Source organism: Python bivittatus, unplaced genomic scaffold (assembly GCF_059951505.1).
Source record: "Python bivittatus isolate LINGU-HERP-01145 unplaced genomic scaffold, Pbiv_v1 ctg000850_np1212, whole genome shotgun sequence".
Classification (NCBI taxonomy): Eukaryota; Metazoa; Chordata; class Lepidosauria; order Squamata; family Pythonidae; genus Python; species Python bivittatus.
The window spans coordinates 6,106,142-6,117,642 of record NW_028277112.1 but is presented as its reverse complement, the minus strand read 5'-3'; the positions used below and the strand labels follow the sequence as shown (position 1 = coordinate 6,117,642).

Sequence of the window (11,501 nt, the reverse complement as noted above, 5' to 3'; positions counted from 1 at the left end):
ACAATCTCCAAGATGGACTTCAGGATCCATGCCTTCATTGTCTCTCAGCTTTGGCTCAGGACTTCATGGCCACGATGAGTATCATGGGTTGCCTAAGAATATCATAGATACAGCAAATGTTACAGAATGCAGTCTTGATCTGGTTTAGGCGGTTAAGACATTTCAAGAGCAAGACATAATAGAACAACACGTTTCAAGAACAAAAGGGTAGAACAAATTTAAGTGCAGCTAGTAGCATGGGAAAAGTTCCAGTAGGTATCAAACCTTCCCAGCCCAAAGTAAATTGCTGACCATATTGAATTATGCTCTATATTAACCTACCCATCTGCTAACATCTGTATGAATGCCTCTTCTCTGGATGTTCTTACATCAGAGATTAAGCTAAAATTACCAGATTTGGACCAAAAAAAATAAAATAAAAACAACCTCTAGATGGCAATAAAGAATTTTAATTTTTCCCCTCTTCTCGAGGTCATTCAGATTTTTGCCACCCAAATCTTGTACTTCTAATAGCTCAGGTGGTGATCAACATGTGAATTCTGGAACATTCTACTGCACTGAGTTTTTGCTTTTCCCCTAGGCTGATGAGTTCAAGTCTCTGACAAAGCATTTCTTATTCATTTAGTCCCAGACCTCATACTTACATTCTGGAGTTGCAGTTCCCACTCTTTTTCTCAGTGTGACTACTCAAGTGTCATTGAAAGCTTTTGAGAACTACCATATAAGCCAAGGAATGATAACCCTGAATCTGCAGGTACAGATGTGACCCCCACCCACCCAAGGATATCCCCGGGTCCCTAAAATTAAATGAAAATTTCATTTTTTTAAAAAAGCTATGGCTAAAACCTTGCAGAATCACCAAATCCCTTGCCTGAAAATTTGCAAAATGTTGAATGATAACTTCCAAACACACAAGATTTTGACACTACTTTTAACAATGTTATTTCTATTTTGATGCCTGCCATACGAGCTACCTACAATCCCCTCACAAAGCATTGGTAGCTTCTGGACCACCAGCTGGAAGTCAGGCTTTTTGTGAAAGTCTATATTCTCATTTTACTTTATTTTGCTTAGCTAGATTCTTTATTTTGACTTTAACTTTTGCAAGTTGCTTTGAAAAGGGCTGTTTTAAAGAACAGTTAGAAATCATTTAACATTTTGTGAGCCTATAATAATTGTGAAAAATGTTACATGACAAATTGGAAGCAAGTTTTTAGGCTATTATATAAAAACACATTTACCAGGTTATGAAACAGTTTTCAGGTCATTTATGCAACTTGCGCTCAAGGACTTTGGAGACAGAATATTGGTAACACAGCCATGCCCTTCCTTTGACTCAAGAGAGCTCTGATGCTGTCTTCTTCATTTGCTACTGCAAATTAGCATTTCAACAAGGCATTAATGCAAATCAAGTTGGCTCATGAATAAGCCTCAGTTAGACCAATTACAGTTAGAAGTTATTTTTGTTTGTGGAACTATGTATTATTTCAGCAAAAAGGCATTCCCTGAATTTTTATCATAAGCATGAAACTTTAAGTAGAATTACAATCCAGGCATAGAGAAGAAATAAGAGGTGCAGGCATAAACAGGTCCTGGTGGCTGTATTGTAATTATTAAAGTAATTATTATGAACAATAAGCAAATATTAAAGTATTTATTGGCAGACAGCTTAAGTATCAGTTGTAACAATACTGTTTGGCACATATTTTATAAAAGACCAAATCACAGACCCTGGGAACATTACTTGGAAGAAGCTCAAAGGAAAAAAATTAGTCTGAAGGATCTACATATCTGATAGGAAACATTCAATTAAGCTGTCAACACTGTCCCACCTGTAAATTTGTAATCTATGGCTTGCCAGTTGGGAGAACTCAAAAGCCACTTCTCAGATCTCTATTCTTTAAAGCAAAGAATCCTTTAGAGCAAAATCCTTTATAGGATTTCTTTGTTAATTGTAATTATGTTCTGGAAAAAAAGATACGTATCCTGCCTAAAATGATTCCAAAATGCAGGCCCAGGTCATATCCCCAAGTGGGACTCTCCACAAGACAGAGATATTCCAGCAACAACTTTTTTCACTGTGTCTCCATGATGTTGCCTTCATCTCATCCTCAGCCCATGGATGAGACAGCCTTAAGTCATCCTCAGCTGTACCTGTGTTAAAATAGAATTTTTTCCACTTCTTCTGACTTCATCCAAGAACAGCCTTAAGGTGGGTAAGAAATATTACTTTGGAAGGAAGTCAGGTGACTGACAGCAACTGGGAACAGAGGTAATAGGAGCAGGATTGGGATAAGACAGCAAAATCCAAACCACCATAATTTTCTGCTGATTCAAGGATGGATGGATAACGCTGTAACCTAGTAGTAGGGAAAGGCTGTCCAAGTACATAGGAGCTGGAAATGTAGAGGAGTGATCACATGCTTATTCCATTCTTCTCACTGCCTATTAAAAAAATTTAGCCTTATATTCCAATTTCTAAATACCTCATCAATTCATCAACCAAATGACAGGCCTTTGTAAGGATTACCAATTAAGCTACTCTGGAATGTTGCTGGGTTTGTTTGTTTTGCATTGATTAGAATATCCAGGAGAGGCATGTATTCCAAAGTAGCTTAATTGGTAATTCCACTTCCAATAGTCACAGAATCCCTACAGAAAATGCCCAAAATCTAACAACACACACTGCCAAAGAGAAGAGTGGTAAGACAAGGCAAGTATCCAGTATCCAGTTCGTTTTATTTTGGGTTTTTGCTCTAAGTGAGAATTTAGTAACAGCAAAGTGAGCATTTAGTAACAGCAAAGTATGAAAGGGATTCATCACCTATCCCATTTTTTGGTCTCCTTTAGGAGGGCCCCTTTAGTACCAGAAAGTCCAGAGTCTGCAATTGCTTAACTGCACTAATGTGAACAAAGTTCTTGTGTAACAAATAGGAACCTTCAGGTTGGCATACTTTTCTAAACACCTTTTTCAGGATATTTCAGAATTGGTCTCCTGTGTAATGGAACATAACCACATCACTGTGGAAGATACCTCTACCAGTGGGCTTTCTGTCTCTCCTTGTCAGCCAGATAGCTCTGAAATTCCTGTGTCCGATGATGACAAAACTGGTGCCGCATTACTTTTCTCTGGAGTCTTTTTGGGGGTTGTAGGAATCACCTTTACTGTGATGGGATGGGTGAAATATGAAGGTGTCGTCCACTTTGTATGGACTCGATTGCTTGGACCCACTCTGCTTTCAGTGGGTGTGGCATTTTTGCTGATTGCTGTGTGCAAATTTAAAATACTCACCTGCAACTCCTGCAACCAGAGTGAAGAAAGGGCACCTGATGCAGAAAGGACACATAACGGGCTTTATGCTGGAATTAGCCAGCCCATCGCTTTTCAAGGAGCTGCAGTGGTGCCTCACCTGCCTTCTTCTCCAACCCAGGAAGGAGTTGAAGCCAATTTGCACCAAGCGTTGAACCGTTCGGAATTTCCCCTTGGCTCCACATCAATAATTCCTGTTCTTATTCCTCCTCATTCTGATAATGTCAGCCCCATGGGTAGCTCAGCTTTTTCTGTAGAGAACTACTCTGCTTATCTTACAGTGGACACCACAAGCGAAAGGTAAGTTATTTGTGAATGTTACACTTTGGGGCAAAAATTCCTACAAGATCCAGGTAGAGATGTAAAGGAAGTAGAGTCGTTATCACTCCTTGGGTAAAATTTCAGTTACTGCTTTAAGTGAAAGCATTGCCTGAAGCTTCAGCCAGTACAGTTTCACAGCTATTGCGGTTCCAGTTAAGTAATGGACTGGCATGCATTATGCATCTTTCATTTTCTATGTGTTGGTGTTTTTCTCAAGAACATTCCTCTCTTATCTTGAAAGAACTTTCTTTTAGCCTAATGTTTATAATTTTATCAGAATAACAGGAGTGGATTACTGGGTGTATAATCTATTACCCCAACCTGAGCTTCATGGGTTTCAGACCCAGAGTTTACTTCTGGAGGTCTGACACTTCTAAAGTAAAAGTAAAGAGCAGGTGGCTTCCCCACACATTCAGAATGCATTTACCTCCATGCCAAACAATCCTATCCCTCCAATTTTCTTACACATGGCATATTGGGAGTTTTCATTTTAAGGTGCGACAGTGTATTTCAGCATGATCTGAATCCTACTTAAATGGCATTTGGTTGTGTATTGGATTTGCTGCAATAATTAAGGCACCTGTTTTTAAATAGACACATTTTCAAACAAAACAATCAGGAGAACAATACTGTGACACACTCATCGCTGTTGACCTTTCTGCATCATCAAGCTTTTGTACAGTAAGTGCACATTTATCTCTCACTTGCATTTTGCAGGGAGAAATGCAGGCACACATTGGACATGCATATAAACCCCACAATAAATACAAATGCCCCAAACCCCCTGCCTGTCCCCACCATTCCATATGGCAAAATACATTTGTAATATGTTTTAAAATATCTGTCTTTATTAGTATCTCCTTTGTTTATTTTGCTGGTTGTTGTGCCTTATAAATTCCTCTCTCCCTGCTCATCCACCCACCACATCTCTAGGTCAACTAACAGTCTTGAAGAACCTGAAGAGATACTGGATGAAGATCTTTGCAGTGACTCTTTACCTCCTCCTTATGAGAAGCTATTCCCACCTTTGCCATAAACAGACCTGCCTAATATCTCCATAAGGATTGAGTCTGCTTCAATAAGACCATCAACATATATAAGCTTCATAAGCTTATAAGATACATGAATTTTACTGACAATTTTTTTTTTTTTGTTGAAAACTGTTGTTCATTCATCAACTAAATACAAGTGGACATGTTCTTTCTAAGTGTGCAACATTTTGCATTTAATTCCATCTCTAAAATCACCCAGCCTTTCCAGTTCACCTATTCCCCCTGCTCCCTGGGCTCTTGAATAATATGCAAACAAATATTCCATTTTTATTTAACTCTGGACTATGTGTGAAATCTAAATCTTTTTTTGAGCAGGGGTAGTTTGAGGAGCGACCAACGCTTTTCACTCCAAGAAGATATTAAGAAGCAGGAATGAATGCATGGGAATATTGTATCGTATTTTAGGCTTCATCAAGTCAGCAAATGGAGAAGCAAAGACAGATAGTACTCACACATTAAATTACTATTGTAGTAATTCTTGAGCCAGATGGAAGGATGGAACAAGAGACAACCCATAAGTTAAAAACATTTTTTTTTTAATTGTACTTTAAAAAAGTTCAGCAATCAATACCAGGCTGTGATTAGAAAAGCATGTCTAGAGGTCCAAAAGATCCAGCAGAAAGAAGTTGAAGATTAGGAGCTCAGCAAGCAGGACAAGATGACTAATGAAAAAGTTTATCCAGCAGCTGCTCTGCTCCTCAACAAAGGCAACGTTTTCATGCCTCTGCCTTCAAAACTTACCTTAGCCACTGCTGCTGGGTCTCAAGGGCTGGCAAATTAGAGGGACTATTCAGAAATGGGGGCTTATCCCCAAGTAATGATTCTTTCACTCCCTGGCTTTGAATCTTCAGCACACTTTGGACATGGGAGCTCTGTAGGAACCTGTTCAGGGGGTCAGAGATTATTGTCAGACTCCAGGCATTGCAAAGTGGGGGCTCTAGCTCAGCTTCTCTTGCAGGTTTAGGGATTCTTGGCATTTTGCCTTATCCCCGGATGGGAATTCTTCTAAGGAGTATGGGCACGCTAGGACATTTTAGGCAAGTTTCAGTCCCATTTTAAAAGTTAAATATTTCTCCTTTTTTTTTAAGAGAAAAAAAGAGATCCACTTTAGGGCTTTTTCTATTCCCTTGCAATTTTCCATAAAGGTATTACTGGTAGAGATGCAAATTATGTGGACTGGTGGCAAAGTACCACTAATTTTAATATACATTTTACTTTGTCACTTTATTAGTCTGACAGTGCTATTGTCTGATTCAGCCAAACCTGGCATGTTTAGGAAGTGAGTATGATTCTGGCTGCAGACCTGATGGAACATTTGTTTTTAAAATGGCATTTTAAATTACAAGGAAAGGAGGTTCACATGGTCCATTTCGGCTTATCTGGAGATGAGTGATGGTGCAGAGGCTGAACCTCCTCCATATCCTGAATCCAGGTACAGCTATACAATTTTATGAGAAAAATTTAGCATGTATCACTTCAATTTTGACCAAATGCTAAATATTTAATCTTTAACTTAGAGGGAATTCTTAAATGTCACAAGGTGATGAAGTTTGAAAAAGGAGAACAGGAAATTTCAGGATTTGAGTTTACTGAATTGAGGCTGTTTGTATTTAAAGACACTACACGACAGGAAGTTGTCTGGTGTGATTCATTACTGCATTCCTAATGGCCTTAAGAATGGATGGAAACGGAAGCTAACTGGTGAAAAAGTCCTGAACTACAACCCTAGTAACTGGTCAGGGTTTGGCAGGTCCAGGGATTATAGCAATGATGTAACAAACTTTGAAAAGTAGCATGACTATTACTATTCATGAGTGCACTTTTCATTCTTTTCTCCCACAGTTTTTCTAATCAAAAGTCATTGTGAGATTTTGCCCTGCTTTTCAATCTGAAAAGCATTCAGAGATCAGTAAAAGAAAAATATATCTAGGTCTGAGCATTTCACCTTCTCATCTCTGGAGTTTTGCCTCAGATCGGAAGGTGGCATTTACAGAGATACTTGAGGAACAGTCACCCATAACCTGTAGCACTCCAGATGTTGCTGAATTACATCTGCCATTGACCATGCTGCTGCTAGTTGCCGTTCAGCAACATCTGGGGACCACACATTAGGTCCTGATGGAGCCCCAGTCTCTTTCATTGCTCCCTATGATTTGCTTGTTTCATCTTTAAAGCCATTGCCAGCGGCCACATGTTACCTGGGCGTTCTGATCTTCTGCCTCCTGCTTATCTTTACAGTGAAGTGGTACATAGATTAACACAAGCCAACTGACATGTAGTCCACATTTAAAACAAAACCAACTTGCTCAGTTGTTTTTTTTAACAGTAGCTTATGTATTTTTTGTGTAGAAAACACTCAGCAATCTGATTGGAAACTTCTTCCTGGGCTTCCATTCTCTTTTCATTGGCATTTCACATTCTGGAATATTCCAATATTCAAAATTCTGCCACCAAGAATTTTCCAGATGTAAGCATTTAAAAAGCAGCTGAAGCCACATTTGCAAACCATAATGACACCATAATTCTGGCAAAGCTCTTCTTAGTTAATTTCATCTTCCTACATTAGAACCCAATAATCTGCAAACCACCACTGATGTATTACTGATTTACAGTTGCTATAATTTATGTCATTAAAGATCCCCAATCCTCTTTTTCCTCTTCTATTCTACCCAGCACCCCCAGTCATTCCATCCTTAATATTTGGCAGACCCCTGCCTATGAAAAGGAGCCTGTTTCACATTAGTTAGTAGTACGTTGAATCATTCCTGCAAAATGATTTATTATGGATTACAAATTCTTATATGGCACTTTAAGTTAATGATTAGACAAGTAATACATCATTGACATGATTGGTTGCATATGGCTCTGATTTTAACTTTCTGTATAGTCAGGAGATTACCACAACATCTTCTTGTTACTGCAATTCAGAGTGTTTTGCTGTCTATAGTCATCCTGGTCCCACAGAAGGAAACTGCCCCCCCCGACACACACACACACACACACTTCACATCCACTGACTACTGTCATGGGTTGTTTCACCAGAAGAGGATGCCAAAACAATGCCAATAATAAGTGTGAATCCAACATTCCTACAAGGATACCATCATGTAAAGCCAGAGAAATTAGAGGAACCTTTGCCAACTTAGTGTTCTTCAGATGGGTTGGAGCTGTTAACACCCCAAATTCCTAAAGACCCTGCTGGCTGAGAGTCTTGAAATTTCAGAATTTTGCAATCCCACTACAACTGGAGGACACTAGATTGGGAAAAACTAGCTTAGAGCCTAGGCAAAAAGGAGCCAACTGATTTTATAATATTTTTTTAGCAGCAACTTGCCAAAATATGTGGTAAGTTGAAAGCACCATGTTAATCGTCTACAGTTTTTACTACTTAATAGAAACCTTGGAAAGTACATCAGTGCAAAAATTGCTCCATTCTGTAGGACTAGATCCCTTTCAGTGTAGACAAACAGCATTTGGCTGTGTTGATAGGAATAAATATTATTCAATTTTCTCTTTTCTCCTGCACTGTTAATGACTGGGCACCATGAAGTCATGTGAGATCATCTCAAAAGTCTAAATGTCAGAGTGTATCTTACATGTTGGTCTAATTCTCAATGAAGCAATCTGCACCTGGACTATAGCGCATCAAATATCACATGTTAATCCATGCATTGTTGCTAAGATGCCTTAAAGCCATGTCATAATGTTTCTGAATGTTGTTTGCCAAAAATATAAGCCATACATTAACTAACTCAAAACAATGTCCAGAGAATAAATTGAGAACATAGTCACTTGAATCTACTCCATGAATAATTTATGACATATTGATGTGAAGTGGAGACAGGCCAGTTTGGTCTGTCCAGATGTTTTGGACCACTATTTCTAGAATCATAAGACAATGGTCAGGGATCATAGGAATTCCCTGAAATATCCTGAAGGCACCAGGTTGCCTATCCCTGATGGAGAATACGGATTCAGCACATGGAAGATGAATAGTCCAAAAGCACTAATATTCCTGTAAGTATTACATGTCCAGGCTAAGATACATCTTATTGTGTAAAGCAAAGTACAAACTGATTCCCCTCAATCCTGTGTACAGATCCTGGCAACATGTCCTTTAACACTCAGGGCAGCACTGTCCACTATAGCTGAGGGCAGCAGGCTACCTTAAGGAACGCTGGACTGGCCTTGCAATGGCACAGATCTATTCTCCAGTGCTTCTATGCCCCTTTTCTCTTTCTTTCTCTTTTTCTCTGCCTCTTTTCTCCACATGCATTTCTGCTGGACTCTCCTAATGGTAAGACTGGCCCTGATTTCACCTGAAAAACACACACCATTTTCCAACAGATTAGGATTATGAGCATCGCTGTTTGTGATGTTTAGGCAATTTTGTTACATGTGAGTGGTATGAATATTCTTTGTATGCATTTACATCAAGGATGGGTCCCCACATGAGGCTCTTCCCCCTTACTAGTAAGCAGCCAAGTACAATGTTTCCCCCTATCATTGCTTTTCTATTAAAAAATGTAGTTGGCTGAAGTTGGCCCTTGCAATTTGGTGCCTGAAGGCATTTCCTGTTAGGAGTCGTTCTGAACATGGACTCTCTGGTGCTTCACCCAGTCTTTGGTGAGACTGGGCTGTTGCACAATCCTTATTTACATTCTAATCTTTTAATAGCAGGTAATGCACGTTATGTACATGGTCCCACATAATATAGTGACCCAGCTAGGAAGATCTGCAAGTATCAAACCAACAGGCAAGGGAAGCTGCCCCATACCAGACCTTAACAGTGTCCATTCTTATTGCCACTGGTTCTTGAGGGCTTCAAGCAAAGGACTGCTTCTCATCATGACATGCAGCCTTTCCACAAGAGGTCCCCAGGGCTGAATCTGGGTCCTTCTGCATGCCTGCTGCTAAGCAATATCCCACGATCCAATTCTGTACGGCATCTAATGCACAAAAAGGACAAAATAACACAGGCACATGCAATAGCGCCGAGTTCGTTTTTTCCTTCTCTTTGACTCTGAAGATGAAGCATGAAGGGATGGGAGCCAGGAAGGATTTATGTTTCATTCAATTGCCCCATTGAAACCAACAATAATGGATTAAACATTGAATTTATAATGGTGAGTTATTGTTCTCCAAAGATAATGCCACTAAATGCTGCCCTTTGTCATTTATCAGTGAGGATCACACATAGACCTTTAAGGGTGTTAAATGTTGAGCTTGATCCACAGATTGAATAAACTGGAATTATACTGCATGATAAAGAAACAGTCTCAAATGATATACATGCAAGTGAAACGTTTCAAAGCGCTTGTAATGAACTGTTTTCTCCAACGTATGCATTTTCACCTTATTCTTTAGTCAAAAAGAGTTTTTAAAGATAAGTCATACGTTATACTACATTCTTACCATGAAAGAAAGAAAGAAAGAAAGAAAGAAAGAAAGAAAGAAAGAAAGAAAGAAAGAAAGAAAGAAAGAAAGAGGGAGGGAGGGAGGGAGGGAGGGAGGGAGGGAAAGGAATAAAGTGAGGGGCTTTCCCATTTGCACCTCACCACATCTCTGGCAACATTTTTTTTCTGCCCTGTTCTCACAACACTGCCTTCATCTCACCTCCAGCCCATAACTGAGGCAGCATAAACTCTATTTAAATTTGTGTTTTCCCCTTTAAGCAAAGAACAAATTGCAGCAAATTTGCCGCAGATCAATCTGACACACTTTTGACCATTTGCTCGGTGTTGCGGTCAGATGACTTCTGGTGGGTGGGATGAGCCAAGCACCTACTGCCACTTTTGGTTGATGCAGCATGTCCCCTCCCCTCTGATTCTGGGGACCATCTTTGGGGGCCATTCTGCTTTGGGCAACAGGAAGTCCTATTCTTCCAAATTGGCCTCTCCCCCTGGACCTGCCTGGAGACTTGGGTCCGCTGGCGGAGGGAGGGCTGCAAAGTGAAACAGGAGAGAGAACACGTTGTGCTTCAGGGCACAACTCTCCCCGTGCATATCAGTTGTGGTGGGGGGGGGGTGTTGGAACAGTTTTAGCACCCTTCTGGGATAATGGTAAACCTGTATTCAGTCTGACACAAGCATTTTGCATGGGAATCCAACAATCAGCTGATTGCCATGCTTCTTTTGGACAGGGATTTGCCACTGCTTTGGCATAGCATTATTCAATAGAGCTATTCCAGAATAGCACTAAACCCCTGCCCATCAGGAGCCCAAGACAACTGATCTCCTTTTCAGGGCACCCACACAAAACACCCTTCCATGAAGAAAAGCCCCCAGGCCCTCATTCTTCAAGTTACAAATCCTTTAACAACCAGTTGGGAGAAAGAATTTGGCAGCCTTTTGGATGCCGCTAGGTGGCAGCTGAGGAGGGCAAAAGCAGCCAGCCTCAGTACCGGCCCTGGCATCATCCGGCTTCTCTCTTCACACCCTCCATTCTGTGGCTTGTCTGAGCGGCTGCCACTAAGCAAGAGCAAGGCACATTATACTTGTCTCAGCGGCAAGATGTTGCTAGTACAGCATACACAGCACGCTTTCACTGAGAGATATGAGCGCACATGCAACGTAGTACACAGTCAAGCATTCCCTGGTATATCCCACAGTAGATTCTGTACAAAACAAGGGTACTTTCTCTCCTCTGTTTGTATTTGTGTAGCATAACCCTATGCACATGTTTACTCAGAACTAAGTTCCATTCAGTTAATGGAACCTACTCATCAGTTAAAAGTGCAGCAGCTTTAGGACAGAAGGAAAAAGGGGGGGAAAAAAAGCTTTGCTATGGCCAACATGAGCACATCTTATCTACTAATC

At 40.2% G+C, this 11,501-nt stretch overlaps 1 protein-coding gene across 1 annotated transcript; it reads left to right on the top strand.

Moving 5' to 3' along the window:
• The first annotated feature begins 3,002 nt into the window (after positions 1-3,002).
• On the top strand, positions 3,003-3,614 carry TMEM174 (transmembrane protein 174). Its single transcript, XM_007430048.2, has one exon. It carries the CDS (start codon positions 3,003-3,005, stop codon positions 3,612-3,614), a length of 612 nt encoding a protein of 203 aa, XP_007430110.2.
• Positions 3,615-11,501: the final 7,887 nt, after the last annotated feature.

Bases quoted from the DNA above. Each gene is read 5' to 3' on its own strand.
- TMEM174 (XM_007430048.2), top strand. From the start codon at position 3,003: ATGGAACATAACCACATCACTGTGGAAGATACCTCTACCAGTGGGCTT.